The following is a 21,481-nucleotide window of genomic DNA, read 5'->3' on the forward strand; positions in this document are numbered from 1 at the left end:
ATATACTTTCAATCCTAATCAAATAAACCAAAGTAATACTTAAATTGTAATTGTCCCCTTTATATCAATAAAAGAGTAATAGTCTGTGGTACTCAGCTGTGTAACCTCTGTATCTGCAAAATTGTGTTTTTTCTACTGTAGTACTATTCATTGGGTAGCAGTATTGATAATAACTGATAGATTCCCTTCTGTAATAGATCTGTTATCATATATTTGCTAACTTTAACTTTTGCACATTTTTTTTTAAATACAGGGGATTATTTGCAGATAAAAATTTTAATAGGGTTGAGGGAAACACTGTGACCTGTATGGGAGAGAAGAAGTAAATAAAGCTGTCCTATCCTTTCCAAAATGCTTTCCAGACATAGTAATTTGCCATGTTCATACTTCCCATTAACCCAGTAGCACCTTTAGGAACCATTCTGAATTATAATAATTTGTTTTCAGGGTTTGATATTTGAAAAAATACCTAACACTAAAAAGTTCCATAAATTCAGTAACATTTTACTTAAAATTGTATTCACTTACAAAATTTATATTATGAATAGCTTGACTTGTTTTGGAGCCAAATGACCAGATTGAACATAGGCTTTTTATTTTTCTCTATTGCAATGACATAGTTCACTGAGTCCCAAAGTGATTCTCTAAGTGGGAGGAACAGACACTGATTTTAGACTTAAACAAATAACTAAAACTAAAATAAAATTTAAAATGGAATAAAACTTAACCAAAGAATCTGGGTCTGGTTCCCTGGTGAGTTAGGGTGATGACTCATCCCCAGAGTGAGTTGGTAATCTTCTTCCAGGGATGACTCAGCAGCTTCACTCTCACGTTGCTCCTTCTGATTCACTGTGACCAGGGTGGGCAGAGATGGCAGTTTGATCATCTTTGGAAGAGTGATTTTCAAAATGAGTTTATTCACTTGTTTCTATATTTATTTGTTCACTTTGGAAACGCTTGTTCAAACAAAATGTTAGTCAAATGTGTGCAACTAACAAAAACTGTTCTAATTAACTTGAGATGAAGGCTCAGGGCCTCCACCCTTCGGTTTCCCACTGATTTCTGTTTTGTCACATCCATATTTATTCACATTTCATTTGCCTTAAGATAATGAGAAACCTATGCGTGTTGTGGATGATGAGGACTTGGTAGACCAGCATCTTATCAGCGAGCTAAGGAAGGAGTATGGAATGACCTACAATGACTTCTTCATGGTGCTCACCGATGTGGACCTGAGAGTCAAGGTATGGGTTCCTGTTTTGGATGATGCAGTGACATTCCTTAAGATAGCAACTCAATTTGTTGTCAATGAGTCTATTAGACATATGACTAAGCACAAGTTATTTCATAAATGGGAAGGTTTTGAAATGGTCCAAACAGTTCCCACTGTCCTGTAGAATTTGTGTCTAGAAATGTGGTCTATGGAAAATATTGGATTGGATGACCACCTATGGCCCAGCTACTTGACTCAGACTAAATTCTTCTGTAACATCAAAGTCATGCATTCACCAGACAATTGTTGAATAGCTATGATGTTTATCACCAGCCAGGCCCTGGTGATAAAAAGTAAAGAGTATTTAGCTTCTGTTTTCAGAAAACCCAGATTTAACATAGGTCTACTTTGAAAGGGCCTGGAAGTTTACCTCCTGATCCAACATGGGCAAGACAGTAGGGTTTTACACCTACGTTCTTCCTATGATAAGGACAGAGATTCTGAACCCTGAAAAACTGTGCCATGTAGTCATAATGATATTAACAATAATAACTAACTTTATTGAGTGCTTTCATTATGTCAAGCGCTCACCTCAGATGTTTACAATCCTTGTCTCAAACCTCTAAGATAAATAGCAAGTATTATCATTGTTTCACAGAGGACAAATAGAGACCCAGAGTAGTTAAGTAACTTGCCCAAGTTCACCCAGTTAGTGTTGGGCTTCATACCCACGCAGGTTGACTCCAGAGCCCATACTTACATGAAAATCCTTTTGAAAAAAAGCTGCCTGGGCTATTAGAATAGCTGATTCAACCTGCAGTCGTTTTCTGGATCTGGAGAGAGATCCCTTCAATAATTCATTCCACATTTGTGTTGTGCCACCTCTAATGTGAGAGGTTGGACTAGATTATCCCCAAGGTCTCGGCCAGCTTTCACATTCCATGATTTACTAAATTCCCATTGAGGGCACTTATGCTGATCAGCCAGCCCTCAAATCCACCTCAGGTTGCTGTTCTAAGTCCAGACAGCTTTGATGCAGGAAACTGAATTTCATTATCCCCAAATAAGTTAGATCCAACTTTTTTTCTGAGAATACATAAGCAAACATGACCTAATTTTAAGTAATGCTCACTCAATAAAATAGTCTCTGGGAATCACGAAGAGTTTATGTAGATTTCTGATGGCCACAGAGCAGCCCTCCTTCTGGTGGAAAATTACCCTTATTGCTCAGGTCAGATGCTCTAACATGTTATTCCATTTGTTTTCTTGTGTTTAGTATAGTGTTTCTGACCTTCTCTCCAGTTGTATAATGAAGAGGAACCAGCTTAGTCCCAGAGGTAGGGAAGTGAGCCTAGAATATGTGTGGTGAGGAAGGCATGGACCCTTCCCAATAAAAAGAGTGAAGTTAAGACCTTCATGGAAGGTAAAGGCTTTGGTTTCATGGATTCAAAACCTCAAAAAATCAGCAGAGGCCCTACTGCAGGAGAGAATTTATAAATCAAAGAGCCCTCCAGGCTCTGATTTCCCTGGAGCCACCCAGAATTCTCTCAAGCTCTCTATCCTCTGGACATAGGGAAGAAACACCTTTATACATTATATACTTTTTATTTTTCCTTCAACAGCAATATTATGAGGTGCCTATAGCAATGAAGTCTGTGTTCGATGTGATTGATACCTTCCAGTCCCGAATCAAAGACATGGAAAAGCAGAAGAAGGAGGGCATTGTTTGCAAAGAAGACAAGAAGCAGTCACTGGAGAACTTCCTATCCAGGTACATCACCTTTGGAGACCCCGAGGAGGCAGACGGGAGAGTGTTCTGAGTGAGCTAATGAAAACCCCAGAGAAACACAGAGCAGACATGTGTGTGCAGAGTGACCTTCCCTGTGAGATGTCTGTCCTCTTCATGGCACTCTAGCCACCAGGCTTAGTCTTGTCCTTTTGGAAGTTGCTCTGGTTGCAAGGCTGGCTGGGGTCAGCTCCAAGCTTGAGTGTTAATTTGGTGGCTTTGGATAGGTCTTTTCTTTTTTTTCCTGCCTTTTTTTTTTTTTTTTTGGCACAGATACAGAATTCTGAACTTCTGTGAGGGTTAGTTTATTCAGTCAGTCAATTTGGAGGGCTTTGTATACTGTACTTTTATTTTACATATTTATTGGGCCTTTTCTAGTTCCAAACAGGATTTGGAACACTGCTTGATTTTCTGCTTCCTTCCAACTCTGCAGAGAACAAAAGGTCCACTAAGACCTCAAAAGGAGAAATCCTCTTGACCCAGCTCCCTGATTCCTTGGGGAGTATGGTTTATTGAAAACCATTATAGGGAAACTCTAGTACATACACAAAGAAAGAGTGTAAAAAAAATCACTCTACTTCTTCCCTTCTCCATCCCTTCCCTCATGTTGGATGAAAATTCTACAAATCCTTGGGACCTTAAGAGGTGCAAGGATGCAGAAATTTCACCTAAGCATCAAGAATTCTGTGATTAGGAAATGGATAATCTGAATTCCTCTAGATTCAGGAAGCTTGGGTCTTTTAAGGGATAACAACATGATGTGTAAAGAGCATAGGACTTGCCATTCATCCAAATTTTCAGTTTACAATTTTCTAGGTATGTTGCCCCTATGCTTCCAATTAACCCTATCTTAAAAATCACTCACCCATGAGGATAACGACAGCAAGTAGCCCTACTTCCACTCCAGGGTTGCTGTAATCACCTTTTGTGCCAAGCACTTCTTCTTCCCTCCTGAGTTTAATCTTCACAACAATCCCATGATCTAAATGCTGTAACTACTGTCTTGCTGCAGACAAGACAACTCAGGCTAATGGAGATGAAATAACTTTCATCACCGAACTAGTGTCAGTTCTAGAACTTAGTGGCCCCAGGATAATCTGGTTCCCAAAGTCCACGCTCTTATCTAACACTCGTTTTGAAAATATAATGTGAATTAATTTTAGTGTGAACCCAGAGCCCCAGAGTTTGAAGTGAAGAAAGATACTCCTAAAACCACAGAATTTCAGAACTGAAAGGAGCCCAAGATTCTGCCTTCATCCAAATTTCCAGTACAGTGCAAATACCTGGAGTGGAGGTGAAAGGTGCATGCCTCCCTAAGGACATAAGGCTCATTCAGTCTTCTGGCCAAACGGCTCTAGGGCTCTACTGGGCCGATGGCTTCTTGTCCAATCCTGGGGGCTCTGAAATATCAACTTTTAGTTCAAGGTCATCCTTCTAGATGTCAGTGATTTAGAAGATTGAGGATAAGAGCTTGCTGTTGTCCTTGAGGTATTTTCTTCCCCTCCCCTTCCCTCTCCTTCCCTTCCTTTTATTTCTTTTACCTTTCTTTCCTTTTTTAGGCAGAAAAGATTCTTTAGAAGTTTACTTTTGATTTTAACCAATAGTGTTAAATATATCCAAGTTATAAATTCAAGACCTTAGTTTTCTCTTAAACTTTTAAGTTAGGCTTTTAAATCTTGTCATTTTATTTATAACCTGACAAATTTTAACTATCACTCTTAAGGGGCTTTGAATAATGTTTAACCTCACTTATGAGCTCAGTAATTAAACAATGTCATTATGCCAAACAACCGTTTTACATTTAATATGTTTCTTTCAATTCCTTGAAAGAAATAAACAAAACCTTTCTGAGTACTTAAATGAGCCATAAGTTTAATAAGTTAATCTTGTAAATACAGTGAATCTAAAGTTTTCTCAGATGTTCCAATAACTGTATACGCTTAGTAAGATTTCAACCTAAAACTATACATCTAAACCAAATACTCAATTACACATTCTAGTTTGGAGCTTCAAGGCTATCATTTTAAGCCAAATTCTCTTAAGTTTCACAAGAACATAAATTATATAAAGAAAATCAGAAATGTATATTATTACTATGATTTTGATTCTTTGCAAACTTCCTCTTCTTAATTCTAAATCTTCTAGGACTGAAAGAGGCTTACCCACTGAACCAACCCATTAAACTCACATAGCCTGATCTCTAAAGCAGTAACCATCTAGTTCATTGATATATTACTTATAGCCAAGGATTTAGGTCAGCCATGAGACCGGCAACTACAGACATTCTGAGGGATTATTTTCACCATTTCCAGGCAGAGGGTCTTTTTTTTTTTTTTTTTTTTTATGCATTACGCGGGCCTCTCACTGTTGTGGCCTCTCCCGTTGCGGAGGACAGGCTCCGGACGCGCAGGCTCAGCGGCCATGGCCCACGGGCCCAGCCGCTCCGCGGCATGTGGGATCTTCCCAGACCGGGGCACGAACCCGTGTCCCCTGCATCGGCAGGCGGACTCTCAACCACTGCGCCACCAGGGAAGCCCCAGAGGGTCTTTTTATAATCACAGTGTCATGGGTTTCAAAACTTGAAAAGGAAAACTGACATTATCTCACTTTTATTCACTCACAAAGCTTGCAATGCTCATTCAAGTTGATCACTGACTTGAATTTGTATTTTTTTGATTCTTAAGACATTATACATATTTTGCATCTAAAGTCTTTGGAACTGGATAGGGCCCTACATAATGTAAATGTATCTTCCTTCTAATGTTAGAGACTGTGAGCTCTTATATTCACTACTGTTTCAGGAACATACATCTTTTATGGATATTCAGAATGGCATATGATTATAAGTTAGATGTCCTATGGCTATCTATGACCTGTGGTCATGGAATCATCGTGCTGACAATTATCACTGATCTTAAAAATTAAAGTAGAATAGTGTATTACTTAAAGGCATGCATGAGTAAGACAGCCCTGAGGTTGATTCCTGGTTTCTCCACTTATTAGCTGTGCGACCTTGGGCTAATTGCTTAATCTCTTTGGGCTTTAGTTTTTTCATTTGCAAAATGGGCATAATAAATTGATCTATTCTTAAGATCCTTGTGAAAGGTAAATTTGATACTAAAGGTACTGAGCTAGAACCTAGCACAAAGCAAGTAATCAATAAATGGTGGTTATTAGTAGCATTAGGGCCATTTATTCAGGTCCTAGTTAGAGAACTTTGTCATCAAAGGAGAGCTAAGAGGAGATTTAATAAACACCTTCAGAACTGAAACCCAGGCAAAAAGAACTGGAAAAAAATGTTTTTTCTACCTAACTGTTCTATAAATAAAGGAGTATCCAAATGGGAATTTTCCTTCATATTTGCTGAGTTGTTAGTGGGTCTATACAGCCTGGTTTCAGCTGACCAGACTCTGAAGCCAGTCTAGTTTTTAGTGACACTCATATGATCCAGGCTATAATTACCTTTCTCTGAGACAGAAGCCCTAAAGAGTGGACAAATGCACACTAATTTGGAAATGCCAATTAAAAGAAGCAAACACATGCATAGCTTGTAGACTTTCTATTTACTGACAAAGTAAAGTGACGGAAAAACAATTTGTCCAAAATAAGGATCTGGGCCACATTCACATCTCTTGTTACTTCCCACAGAAGTTAGTTCCATTAACGTTTGTCCTTCAGTGCTGGGAACTGGGGCCTTGTATCTTAATGTAAAGGTCTGTGGGATAAAGAATCATCACTTAGGGGAAATGACCTTCTCTTGATTGTGTCTGGGACAGGGAGTCTCAGATCCCATCCTTTTCCAGTCTGACAGCATTCAGTGGTGCACACAGGTAAACAAGCCAAAATAGACCTCACCCAAAATATCTCCCTCCAGGATACTCTGAAGCTCTGTGTGAGGCCAGGAGGGCTGGCCTGCTTTGGGTGCTGGCTGGGGTGCCGGTGCTGGTCTGGCATGCCTCCTACGGAAGCAGGGAATATACAGGAGACCCTTTTCGTGATCCGAGAGCAGTCACTGTTCCGTTTCCCAGGAAACCTCAGACAGTCTCAGACTCTCCTCTCCCCTCCTTTATGCAAATACATTCATCTTCCTATCCTCAGTGGAGATTTTAGTTTTTCTTTCCCTTTGAAGAAAAACAAGCAGAGGAAGCTAATGTAATGTCACAGCAAGCAATTCTTGGCGAGCCTTGCTACAGGCACCCATTCAGAGGTTGTATTTCATCAGACTATCATTTTCTCTCATTCATCCAAACCACTATTCCCCTAAGAGGCCATTTTCTTTGGGACTGAAAACTCTCCTGTTCACTGTGAGGCTTGAAGGGGCACAGGGAGAGAAGCCATGAATAAAATCAACTGGCTTCCGGCTCCATGAGTGCACTGACACCCCGCAGTCACCAGCACTGAGGGCAGAAAGCAAAAAACCCTTCTCCAGTGAAGGTGGAATTTGAGACAAATGCACGCAGCGGCCCCTTGGACGCACACCCTCTCTCCTTCCTATCCTCCTTGGGACCCTGATGTGGCAGCCAAGCATCAGCACCTCTGAGGGGGTAGACTAGGGAAAGCACTGCACCAGGAGTCAGAGAAATCTGTATTTCGGTACCACCTCTTAGATTTACTAGTTAGGCAAGTTACCTCACTTCTCTAAGCCTCGTCTTGTTATCTGTGAAATGGGGAAAACAAGTCATGCCCTCACCGAACTCTAGTGAGAATCACATATTGTGTAGGTGAAAGTGAGCTATAAAATGATACACAAACATAAGGATTAAGTGGGTTATTGTATGACATCATGACAGATAATGTCCAAGATCTGTTAATGGGGAAATGGACATTAACCATCAGTAGGACAAAGTTCTAAATCAAGAAGCCTGCAGATTAAGGCATGATCTATATCCATGCCATCACATGCATAACTTCCATTGATGGGTTTTAGAGTTTAATTCTTATAACACCTCTTTGAGGTGGATGCTCTTTTCGATTCTAGAGCTAAGGAAAAACTATGACTTAGATGAACAGAGTGACATGCTCAAGGAACCCAAAAAGTGGCAGTGACAAAATGTGGACCAAGCTTCCTGGCTGTAAGACAAAAGCTCTTTGCACTGCCCTGCCGTGTTGGAGCTGTAAGAGCAGAAACAAGTTTATCATATAATCTAAAATCCTATGGCTCTAGGTTTAGCCCCATTCTACTTCATAGGGGTACTCTGTAAGTGGTGGTTCTTACTATGATGATAGGGTACATTTTAGAACTAGCATTTGCCCCTGGAAGAGCCACTGGCTATTGAGGAAGGTACATAGGGCTTTGTTTTTCCAGGAACCCTCCTTGACCCCTTAAGACACTTTCCTATTTTCCTTCCTCCTGTCACTGTCATCTACTTAAAATTCAGTTCTTTTTCTCCATACTATTTCCTGTCCATATATTCACTAATCCCTGTACCACCCAAAAACCCTAGGGAACTCTACCAGAACCTGAGTTTTCTTTCTTTTTTTCTTTTTTTTTTTTTTTTGTGGTATGTGGGCCTCTCACTGTTGTGGCCTCTCCCATTGCGGAGCACAGGCTCCGGACACGCAGGCTCAGCGGCCATGGCTCACAGGCCCAGCAGCTCCCCGGCATGTGGGATCTTCCCGGACCGGGGCACGAACCCATGTCTCCTGCATGGGCAGGTGGACTCTCAACCACTGCACCACCAGGGAAGCCCCAGAACCTGAGTTTTCTTCAGTTATTTTCTGATTCCCTTATTTCTGTTGCTACAAGTTAACATACAATATCGGCTAGTTTTCATTGTATCTGAGAGCTTCGTCTCTCCCTAAGTGACCTCATCGGGCATGGGGACCAGACTCATGCCTGATGACCAGACTCATGCCTGACACATCACGCAAATGTCACAGTATGGCAGACTGTGAAGTTACAAAAGAAAAAGTGCAAGAAATGTGGTAATACCGTTTAATATTAGGCTTTGAGGAGCTATGAAATATTTCTAAGGGTCACTGTTTTCTATTCTGGGCACAGGAAAAAAAATGACAGCCAAAGTTCCTCTGCGTTTTCACACTGGCCTCTATTGTTTGAAGCAGCAACTGTGGGCTTCTGCTTCTCTTCCAGGTTCCGATGGAGGAGACGGTTGCTAGTGATCTCAGCGCCTAATGATGAAGACTGGGCCTATTCACAGCAGCTCTCTGCCCTCAGTGGTCAGGCATGCAATTTTGGTGAGTGGGAAGCCTCACTGACCTGCTTGTCTTAAAGCATCACTGCTTTCCCATACCACTCTCTTCCTGGTCTGTTCTAAAATGGAACATTAGGTCATCCAAATATTCCCCAGTCCAAACTGTAGATTCCTAGACACTTACTTAGTTATACTGAGGATAAAGTTGCTTTCAGACTGAAATCTTAGTCAACTGTGGTCTGTTTTTCTTTTTTCTCAATATTCTGCCCTCTCAGGTTCTTCGTTAAAGTGTTTGAAAATACCTGCTGCTTTACTTTAAGTGATCTCTGTTATGTTGTCTTCTTGTTTCCTTTTTAAAAACTTGCCTCAAGATCATAAAACTCAGGTATTATCATTTACTTAGGTAATAATTAGGTACCAACATTGTGTACTTCTCCATAGATTAAATATCTTTTGTAAAACAGGAATGGCTTTGGGAATTAATGAATGAATTGAAGCACACTGTACTATATTGTCATTCCCTTAGAAAGGATTTTGATCTATAACTGGGCACCAGGAAGACAGCAAGATCTGTTAAACAGAACCTTATGCTTTAAGACAAGCAGGTCAAAGAGAAATGCAGTTTATTATTACTATCATTATTTGCAGTAAATTGCTCAGTGTTTTGAAAACTAATGTATGCTTTCTTTACCAAACATTATTATCCTAGTGGTCAGAAAGAGCTAGTATCATTTTGAATATGGACACATAGAAAGGAAAGGAAATGCATAATACAGAGAACTTATTACTAAGTTCTGTTTTGAACCAAAGAGATAATGGCAATTTCAAAAGTGGAAATCACAACTGAAGTCTCATGTAAAATACACCTCTGCAGAGGAAGAATTTTGAGAGAGTCATTAGAGGGGGGAAGAGTAGCTAGGGGGCCACAGATTGAATAATTCATAATTGGAACATAGATGAATCTTTATTGTTTTGATACTTCTATTAGGAAGAAGAATCATTTGTTAGTTATAAAGCTGTGTTTGATTTATAAAAGGTGGTGTGGTGGCATAAGTCTTGTAAGGCATTACCAGAGCCTGGGCCCTTGCTGTGACCCAGTACCTGAACATTATAAATACATTTCAATTTTAAGATGTGAAATAATAACTCAAAAGAAGGCAGAAAATTAGCTCATAACAGTAAAAACAATTAGAAAGTTTGTGAATTTTTATTTATACTCCTATTAACAAGGTTAATGCTTTAAGAACTTATATCAATATATGTAAAGAAGATTTGATTGTGCCAGTATTCTTAGGCAAAATTTAAATTATGTATAGCCACCAACAGTGCTGGGTAAGACAGAAGTTTTTAGAGCAGTTAATGACCCTCCACAATAAGAGTGTAAATAAAATCATGGTTTGCTAATTTTCTAAAGATGTCTTTGCAGCAGCTATTAGGTGATGTTTCATTTTGAATCTCTGCACAGAGCCCAAGTCAAACACTTTTGCAGTAGACAGGAAATGTGAACACGTCATGTTTTTAAGGAATAATTACATTCATGATCTTCCCTTTTGAAAATATGACTCAACAACATGTAGAATAGAAATGCTTCACTTCTCTGGGAGAAGAGTAAAGGCCACAAAACTTTTTTGTAATAGCATTTTGCCTGGATTTCAACTCTTCCTTAAAAAAGCCCTCCATGGTGGCTTTCAGTTTTCTCCCCTGGACAGTCAACACCGTCAACATTCATATTTCGTTCCAAGTTGCTACCATGACTAGGCTCGGATTTTGTCTAAAACCACGAAATCTGAATAGGATGAATCTAGAGCCTCCTTGTCCTCTGGTGTTCTTTCTCCTGAATCTTTTCATATGCCCTTCATCTTCAAAAGAATTCCAACAAGCTACCAAGGCATGACCTTCTTTCCTTTCCTGAAACTTTAGCTGAGGCTGGGAAGCAAGCTGTGCCTGCTGTGCTACCCCTTTGAGTCTTCTAAAAAAGTGCTAAGAACCTGCCCTTTAAACTGACAAACTTTTCTTTGAGGAAGCCAGAATGATTTCTTAAACAATCACAACGGCTAGGGTCTGTAGTCTTTTCTTTGAGAGAAAATTAAATTATCCATGCAAGCTGTTATAACTTTAGGCATGACTTTTTTCCAGAACACTAATCAGCTTAGATCATCTTAGATATTTTAAAGTTCCGATGGCTTCATTTTTGTTTTGTCATTTAGTAGAGTGAGAATCACAGTTTAAAAGTAAATTCTTCTATTTCAATCTGCAAAAACAAAACAAAGCCAGACCACATCTGACCCTGTTGTTAATCCTAAAATCTGCAATTAGTCTTTTTTCAAGATGTTATAAGTATTTAAATATATTTTTTAATGAAAAAACTTTAAAAAATGAATTATTTTATGTAATCAGGTTATGTTTTATATTCTTTATAAACTTAGAGATTTTTAATTCTCAGACATCCAGTCTTTGGAAGTGAAAGACTTACAGATTCTACGGCTTTCTTTTTTCTCTTAGGTCTGCGCCACATAACTGTTCTGAAGCTTTTAGGTGTTGGAGAGGAAGTAGGGGGAGTTTTAGAACTGTTCCCGATTAATGGTAAAGTGTTGTTACTTTAAAACAGTATAAACTACTGATAAGTTCAGTTAAATTATGTTAATTTATATGTAAGCAGTGGGTGTACCCCTCAGGTGAAAAAAGGTCACAAAATCCTCCCTCTTCATGTTTGCCCATGTGTGTGTGTGTGTGTGTGTGTGTGTGTGTGTGTGTGTGTGTACACAGGATGCATGTAGAAGAAGGGGAAGGAGAGCACAAGCACTAATATTGTTTTTACTAAAAGAATCATAAGTGACAGCAAAAGTATCCATTTTCTTAACTGAAATAAGTAATTCATTTTTGTCTGCATGGGGCTGTATTGGCTTACAAAGCATTTTCATCTATGTTATCTCATTTAATTCTCGAAATAGTTTTATGAGGCACAAAGGTCATATCTCACTGATTCCCTTGCAACAGATAAGGACATATACTAAAAGGCTCAGAGAAGCTGAAAGAAAATGACAGTGACTAAAAGTTTCAGAAAGTAAACCCAGTCCTTCCATCCAAGATCAAGCGCTATACCTGAGATAATGTGGATAAATCCCTGGCACAGTGCTGGACAGAGCAGATACCCAGAAAGTGTCAGTGCCCTTCTCCCTTCCCTTTCTTCCTTTCACTAATGATAATAGTTTAAATATATTCCCAGCTCTTAGATAATTGGTATTTTTCACCTTTGACAATGAAATAAGAGTTTTGTTATAAAGACAACAGCATCAAAAGTAAAACTGTAACCGCAAAGAAGAAACTAAGCTAATTGGAAGTAAACTTAGAAATATAAACAATATAATCTTTGTTAGTGACAAATTTTAAAGCAGTTGATCTTGCCAGGATTAAATGAAGGGACTGGTTTTATACTTTGTAACATTCCTATAAGGAGACATTATGTGCCCCAAAGTTGGATACACTAATAATGTTGTAGAACAGCAGGGACATTTCTTTGCTAATAGAAAAAACAAGCAAACTTTTTAAATTGGATTTTTGAGCTGAAGAGAAGAGACTCCTGGGTCCTCTCTCTATTCTCACAGTGGTTCCTTCTCACTTTGATGCTTTCCTGAGTGCTGCCTCTTCAATCCGCTAACAACTTTTCTAATCCTATTCCAGGGAGCTCTGTTGTGGAGCGAGAAGACATACCAGCCCACTTGGTGAAAGACATACGTAACTATTTTCAAGTGAGCCCAGAGTACTTCTCCATGCTTCTAGTTGGAAAAGATGGAAATGTGAAATCCTGGTATCCTTCCCCAATGTGGTCCATGGTGATTGTGTACGATTTAATTGATTCGATGCAACTCCGGAGACAGGAAATGGCTATTCAGCAGTCACTGGGGATGCGCTGCCCAGAAGATGAGTATGCAGGCTATGGTTACCATCAAGGATACCAGGATGGTTACCAGGATGACTACCGTCATCATGAGAGTTACCACCATGGATACCCTTACTGAACAGAAATATGTAACCTTAGCCCCAGCCAGTTTCCCCTGCAGCTGTTGAAGCCACATGTGGCCAGCTATGTAAAGGAGAGTTCTTCCACACTGCCTACATTCCCTGCCTTTTTCTTTCAGTGTTCTTCCAAGATTAAATAAATAGCAAACTTTTGCCTACTCTTGAGTTGTTACTGAAGCCTTAAATCATAAAGATGTTTAAGAGAATTGTTTGTCTAACTGGAGGGGATCTGGTGCTGAATAATGTTATTGAAAATGGATATTTTCCTTTTCTTAATATGGTGGACGTGATTGGGAATACAGTATTCTATAGCGTAAGTATTTGTACCTCTCTTTTTAGTATTAATTGGTAAGTGAAAACCATGATTGTTAAAGAAAATTAAAGATCACAGCACAGATATTTTCAGATGAACATCTGAGCAGATGGAACAGACAGAGCAGATAGCTTCTTAACCCTTTTTGAACTGTTAGTCTAAAAATGATTAAGACAGCTCTGCCCTATACTGTGAATTTCTTTCCTGAAGTTTGATACTACAGGAGTCCGGTGATATTGGCTACCAAAGCCAGAGCAAGTACCAAACTCAGCTTTGTTATCATAGCCACTTCCTGCCCTGTTTCTGTTAACTTTTAGTGTCTTTTCAGGGAAAAGGAACTTCTAGATCACCACCAGAATCTGGCTCTGCTGCTAGAGGTGCTACTTTCAGAGTTCTATCAGGTACCATGGAATTTCCAGCATGGGAAACCTTGACTCTTCACATTTGACTCCCTAATGGGCCCATTATCATACTGGCGCCTTGTAAAATAAAATTACAAAGGAGATTATTTTTAGGGGTTCTTTTTGTTTTCAAAGGAAAATGTTACTAAATTAACAGTGGATAAAATTGTAACTGGATTGCAGAATATAATCCTTGTCTTTGAAATAGAGCATTTATTTTTTACATACGGCATATAAACTAAATATTCTCCCTTCCTCGCTCCCTCTTTCCCTTCCTTCCTTCTTTCCTACTTTTCTTTGGTTTTCAGCAAAGACCAAGTAATATTAACTAATATGTATGAGCTTGCCCTAAGGTGATCAGATTCCCCAGAGTTTAGCATCCGGACAGTGCCAGCCTCTATCAGTAATGGGGATGCTTATTTTTTGTCACTGTTATTAACAACTAATTCTCCAAATAGTCTTGAAATTGGTTATTAACTCTAGTGAGCCTAGATGTTAATAACTGCATTCAAGCCACATGTGAATACTACTAGCGTTTAACTTATCTGTGCCTATTTGTACAAGTTTGTCTTTACATCATCTGAACTTTGTTATAATTATAGTAAAAGTGGAATTTGTACCTCAATGAACCTGAGGAATCACTTGTTTTGTCCCTTATTCTCTATGAAGACCATTCATTCTTACCTGTTTTACAGGTAACTGAGGTCCAGAAAGTACAAGTGACTTCAGAACACAGTTTTCTTATTATATAAACTATGCTCCCACCCTACCCCCCTCCCATAGTGGAGAGCTTTCCTCCTCTCTCCTAGAACAGTCTGTACCAGCTGCCTGAAGGGTGAAGGTGCAAGAACCAGGTTGATGTGCATTGCTCTTGCATTTTTGCCAAGGTGAAGCACAGCTTAAAATTGCCAATAAGAATGGTTTTCTCTATGATTGTTTCTGAAATTACACAGGGACAATTTCTAAGGGCCACAAATTGTCTCAATTTCAGGAAATATAATAATGAGGGAGTTTCATCTCCCAAGGAAACTAGGTAGGGATAATCGAAAATTTACTTATAGAATAATATGAATAAGGTTCTAGCTCCTATACCCAAAGAAAGACAACACTTTTTCATAACCTGAGATTACTTTTTCAAGAATTCTGGTTTCAGGGACACTGAAATGATCATTAGCAAATGCATTTGAAGACTCCTTCCTCTAATGAGTGGAGACAGAAGTCGTGTAGAATCATTTGGGGGACTGTAGTATAAGCCATGGCTCAGCAAAAGAACACATTCAGAGGAAGATGTTTTTGGTAAATGTCCTCAGATTCTATAATCTGGAAAACTACAGAGTAATTCTCACCAAATGGGAGGATTGGAGAACTAGGTAACCTGAATCTCTGTCTTCCAGGGGTATAGACCAGGTTGTTTGAAATCTGAGTATTGTTTTTTTCCTATAAAAGCATTTCCTTCCCAAAACAGCAACAACAAAAGGTAAGAAATAAATAAAATATAGTCTCTGAGAAAGTTTATAGTATTTAGAAAGAAAAGCACCCAGTTGAGTTAGGAAAATCTGGAAAACTCTGTAAAGGACACAGCCTCACCAAAGTTGCTGGTTGTCGTAATTCCCTTCCATGAATTTCTAAGAATTGGTTTCCACTAGAGAAATCCCAGGGCTCTAAGGTGAATATTTTTTTGTTTGTTTTGTTTTTGTTTTTTTGTTTTTGCATTACGTGGGCCTCTCACTGTTGTGGCCTCTCCCGTCGCGGAGCACAGGCTCCGGATGCGCAGGCTCAGCGGCCATGGCTCACGGGCCCACCTGCTCCGCGGCATGTGGGATATTCCCAGACGGGGGCACGAACCCGTGTCCCCTGCATCAGCAGGTGGACTCTCAACCACTGTGCCACCAGGGAAGCCCTCTAAGGTGAATATTAATTCAGCAGAGAGATCCTTCTCCTGCCTGCTACAGAGGCTGGTGGCCCAGACGCAGCAGAGTCGGTGGAGCCCACTGGTCTCATTTTCTGGATTATAGTTAATAACGAAGCTCACACCTTCTCAACTCCTAGAGCCTTGAGGATAAAAATAGCTCAGGACCAGGGTGAATGATGGCCTCAGCTGACCCTGATTGATGATCTCAGTGCTCAGCCCTGTAGGGAGATTCCAGAAAAGGAGAAGCCTCTTGAAAAGAACCTCTGTCCATTTCTGTGCCACCACGAATTCCCCTTTCCCTGCTGAGGAATCCTTTCTGCTCCATGGCTGCTCTGTACCTGATGGTTTGGTGTGTGTGGACAGAGGGTATGGTTGCTGAGTACTCTTAACTCCAAGTGAAGCTCAGTTAAAATGCTAACTACTTCTCTTCAGTCCTCTCAGAGTTGGTACAAAGCCCCTAATGCCAGACTTTCCTCTTCATTTTGTACATGTTATTAGTTACTAAGAACTCAAGAATCAAGGTCGGAGTGGTGCTTCCTGATGGTCTCAACCTGTCGACAGTGATGCTATCAGCCAGGAATGCCCGGGGGCACTCACCTGGGCCTGTATTACAGACATTTCCCCATAGGAACCAATGTTGTGGCTGGACTGGCCTTTGTGGTTCTTATTATGATCGCAAAGTGCACTTCAGCAACAACCATGTTGATGAAAAATTAATCAATAGCAGATCTAAGAAAGAAATGGAAATTTTTATTCAAGCCAACCTGAGGATTATAATCTGGGAGACAGTCTTTCAGAAAGCTCTGAGGTTTGTTCTACCAATTAGAGGTCAAAGCTCGGTTACATACTTTTTTTTGAGACAAATAGTAATGCATCATTTGACAGTTTACAGATCAACATGTACAAAATGATGAGTAGTGGGTCATGGGTCATAGTGGCCCCTTACGAGGTTAGGAAGGAAGGTTATCTCCTAAGGAGGTCTGGTTAGTGCAAATGCATAATACACACTAAAGGGGAGGGAGGAAGCCGAAACAGGCAAAGAAGAATTTTACGTTTTTTTCATCTTGCCATAAAATATGAATTTTATTTCATCAACCATCACGAAACTCTGTAAAAAACAAGATTTATTATTCACAGGTCCTGGAGGATACACACGGCAAGGCTGCAGGTAGAGAGCAGAGACCTGGGGTTCTGCCTGTATTGGGGTTGAGGGTGAGGTGCCTAGGGTTTCACGGGTTTACTTTTTATTGGTGAATTTAAACCTAAGAGTGGGAATTTAGGCACATGAAGGGAAAAGTAGGGTCACTCAAGGGGTCAGTTATGTAGGTCACCCAGGGCTTTCCAATAGGGGAACTTCATGGGGGTTGCTGGATCTTTAGGTAGTTGTGTAGCTGGCAACATGTTTATTCGAGATGGATTCTTTGACATGGATGCCTTAACAATCAAAAGATTAATGTTAAGCCTTTACATTACTCTCAGAAAAGCTAATTGTCAGGCACTTACACAGAAGGTGATGAAGCGCAAAGGGCAAGTTGTAACAGAATTTGATGGGTGTTTTAAAAGGGCCACTGGACTTGGGAAAACTACTGGTCCTTGCCCTGACCTGAGATGAGTCACTTTACCTCTGGGACTCGGCTTCTTATCTCCAAATGAGAGAGTGGGACTAGACATTTAAGTTTCTTCTAACTCTGTGACATTTATGAATCTTTCTTGGTCTCTAGGGAGTAGAATGCTAAGCTCAGAGAAGCTCAGAGATTTCCTATGATCCAATCAATGTTAATTCTCAGAGAACCCAGACTTCATAGTTCAGAATCCAGTTCCAGATTGTTATGGGAATTGGGAAAGGTATTAAGCAACTTCACTGAATTCTTCCCGGCACAGTACTGCTGCTGTGGCTGTGCTCTAAGGCGGTCATCACCTCTAACACGCAGAAACCCTCATCATCACCTTAACAGCCAGGCTGGAGCTTCCAAGGGATTCAGGCTGGCAAGGACTGTGGTCCCCAAATTAGGAAATTTGTGTTGCACCATATGTTTGTACTTCAACACAAATTTCCTAATTTGGGGACCAAATGCATCACCTGAAGCTCGGAAACTGGGCAGTCCCTGGGCAGACTTCAGAGACCTTAAATATCAGTACTTCCTTCTAGAAAGCAAAAGGATGGTCCTCCACCCTCCACTCCATGGGTTGATACATGTGCCCAGGAGGCTGGGTGAAGGGGTGGGGTGATTTTAAACAGCTAAAACTGACCCTGGGCAACATTTTCTTTGGCTTTCCTCCTCCCCCATAAGCATCCCTTTCCTCTCTCCTGGCCCTTTTCTCCTTTCCCTGGCCCCTCTCTCATGAACCATTCTGGCTCACAGATGACTACAACTGATTAGGTATATAACTGACATGCTAAAGGCACCACCCTTTCAAAGGATACCTGCAGCGCAAAAGGAGATCCTTGAAGAAGGGCCATAGGGAACAGCTTGACAAACCATTTCTGAAAGATTGCTAATCCCTGGAAGCAAGCCTCACTTTCCTTCCCAAAAATGTTCGAGAAAGAGTAAATTCCTCCTATGGATTTCACCATCATTCTGTTTGTCTCCTTTAGTCCTCTTTTCTATCTTTGGCTTGCCTCTTTCTGTGAATACTCTTTAGAGGGCCAAATTAGAACAGGGTGGGCAGAGGCAGGAATACACCCAAATTTGGCAGGACTTGATCAAGAATGGCTGAAAGCCTTGAAGTGCGAAGAGAACCATCTAGTCATTCCAGGTCTTAATCCAAGATACTCATTTTCAGGTTATGCTCAAGTTATATGATGATTCCAACATTTATTGTATTTATATTATTTTCTATGTACTTTGCTAGAAACGAGTAATACAAAACTGACATTTTCCAGTACAGATTAGTAGAGAGCAGCCATGTACACAGTCGATTATAAGATAGTATATATAATCAACGATGGGGGGAGAGGTATAAAGAAGGGACCAGGGAGATATAAGTGATGATAGTTCTTCAATCTTTTGGAGACTAGAATTATTACATTGCTCTTCCTGTCAGCCTCGACATGATTTGAACAAGTACCTCATGTTGACTCCACTGTCACCATAGTCAATGGCGTTTGGATACTCACAGCGCAGGCACTTCTTCTCCTGGGAACTTCTTACCGCCCCCAGATTTAAGAAGTTGTCCGGATGTCCATGAAAGGATGCTGGCACTAATATTAATTCATTCATCAACACTACCCCCTCACTGAAATAAACTAAAATGAACAATAAGCATGAATTTCTAGAAGAAAACTTCATCAAGATTGAAACTAGGGAATAGCTTTAATCTCAAAGCATGAGCTTTGAGTAATGTGTGTCTCCTTACTATCCCCAACTGGGGAAGTTGAGCACTAGGAAAGATAAGAAATACACTTGTAGTCTGTTACTCAGGCAAGGATCAGCTGTAGCTGAGAGGCCAAAGTTAAGTGACATGGCTATGCCCTGCCGTTCTTTCCCCCTAACTTCCTAATTGGAGGAAGGAGGTTTGGAGATAAGGGTATATATATATGCAGGATGTAGTTGGTTTACAGCTAGACTGGAAAAGCTCTATCTCTGGGGACATGATGGTATCTTTTTCGACTCTTGGCCAAACTAAGGGCAGTGGGATTTATGATGTGCTGTTTAAAGTTTGAAACTACCCCGGGGATCCCCAGGGTTAATTTCTTTAATGATGGTTTCCAACTGGCTTAATAGATTACGAAAACCTGACTGATTAGCTGGCTAGAGAGGCCATGAAAAGCCTGGGAAATTCTACTTTGAGCTCTCCCAAAGTCAAGATTCCTCCCACAGATCTTGGTAGTTCCAGCTGGAGACAGTGGAGACAGTGCGGTCTCTGTGTAATAAGGACCCTGGGGAGCTCAGGCTTCGGCTCTCTTGGAACCCCAGTGTCTACACTCTCCTTTTCTTGCAGCACCATGTCCTTTGCTTTAAATGAAAGTCTTACGTGAGTGTCCTCTGTGGAGCCTGGTGAGTCCTTTCAAATATATGAACGTGGGAAATCTTTGTAGCAGGGCAGTGTGTATAAATTTTACATAAAAAAACTTACAGATATGAAATGTTAAAATATTTTATACAATATGTTAAGTGTCTGTAACATATTAAATGTAAGAATATATACAAATATTATATAATTATATATAAGTATACAATAGAAACATTCTAGTAGCAAATTTCACAGTTGTAGAGAAAGTGTGTGCTGCTTTCAAGGCACTTCACTTAGCCTGACTTCTTATCAAAGCAGGGGGCTCAGTCTCAAACAGAGGAACAAACTAAAAGTCAAGTGATACCCTCTCCTCACAACAGGAGACAGTACTACCCCTATCTCTATGGAACTGGCACTCAAAGCAGGCATTTCAACTGAGATAGAGGAAAAGTACACACCCAGAAAGTTCCCTCGTTGCAATTTTCCATGGTCCTACTTCCCTTCCACCTTCTTAAAACACCTTCTAGCTTTAACACAACTTCAAAGATGCCATTCAGGGTCCAGGTAAAGAGCAACTGGGTAAGGGAGATTTCACCTACACCATTTTGTGGGAAATAATGGGGCTAATTAAAATTTTGTTTAAAGATGAGTACACAGAAATCTTAAAGAAAAGATCTATACAGAGGCATCCATGCACCCAGGCTTAGAAATCAGCTCCCCTACAAAAATGGGGGAAAAAACCCTATATATATATATATATATATATATATATATATATATATATGTGCATATATGCATACACACACACTTAGACATACATATACACATACATACGTACATATGTAATAGAGCAGGGAAACAACTTTTTGGCAACACTAAATGATAAAAAAGGAGATTTCTAAATGGAAATAAAAGGTGACTTAAGAATTATTTTTCAGACAAGCCATTATTTATATTATATTAAATAGCTATAGAAAGTAATAAAAATGCAAAACCTCTGAACAATAATATGACTCGAAAAAACCTGCGGTTAGTAGTTATTAGACACCAAAAAATATTAAAACCTCAGGAAGTGTATCAGTCGAAAACACTTTTGGAAGAGAAAAATCTATTTTAAGACAGCTCCCAGCTGAGAGATGAACTGGCATTTAAAGTTATGAATAAACAAATTATGTCATGAACGAATAAAGTTTAATTAGCTGTGATAATTGGGATTACAAACTAAAAGGCAAACTATTAATTCTTGAAGGAAAAGGTGCATAATAAAACATTTTAAAAAGAACTTCCAGGGCTTCCCTGGTGGCGCAGTGGTTGAGACTCTGCCTGCTGATGCAGGGGACACGGGTTCGTGCCCCGGTCCGGGAGGATCCCACATGCCGCGGAGCCGCTGGGCCCGTGAGCCACGGCCGCTGAGCCTGCGCGTCCGGAGCCTGTGCTCTGCAACGGGAGAGGCCACAGCAGTGAGAGGCCCGCTTACCGGAAAAAAAAAAAACAAAAAAAAAAACTTCCAAATTTCATCATATCCATGACAACATCAAATCTAAGAGACACCACTATTTCATGTCCTGCTAAGAAACAGTCAATTAAACATTACTTTCTTGTCATTTAGAATTTTCATTTTATATCTCTTTTTAAAGAGCTTTTAAATATTTTGCATTTATCACGTAGCATTTTCTGATTACATAAAAAGGGAAACTATAAGTTAAATAAATTAAGCTATTTCTAGAATA

General features: G+C 40.0%; 1 protein-coding gene across 1 annotated transcript in view; it reads left to right on the plus strand.

Moving 5' to 3' along the window:
* Window positions 1–13,336, plus strand: part of CCDC80 (coiled-coil domain containing 80) — a 34,283-nt gene extending 20,947 nt beyond the window's left edge. Inside the window, exons 4-8 of the mRNA XM_065876190.1 lie at window positions 1,108–1,244; window positions 2,836–2,984; window positions 9,091–9,194; window positions 11,654–11,734; window positions 12,833–13,336. Of these exons, the coding sequence (XP_065732262.1) occupies window positions 1,108–1,244; window positions 2,836–2,984; window positions 9,091–9,194; window positions 11,654–11,734; window positions 12,833–13,170 (809 nt within the window). The 3' untranslated portion in view covers window positions 13,171–13,336. The remainder of the gene's footprint in view (window positions 1–1,107; window positions 1,245–2,835; window positions 2,985–9,090; window positions 9,195–11,653; window positions 11,735–12,832) is intronic.
* The last annotated feature ends 8,145 nt before the right edge of the window (window positions 13,337–21,481 follow it).

This window comes from Phocoena phocoena, chromosome 4 (genome assembly GCF_963924675.1).
Source record: "Phocoena phocoena chromosome 4, mPhoPho1.1, whole genome shotgun sequence".
Classification (NCBI taxonomy): Eukaryota; Metazoa; Chordata; class Mammalia; order Artiodactyla; family Phocoenidae; genus Phocoena; species Phocoena phocoena.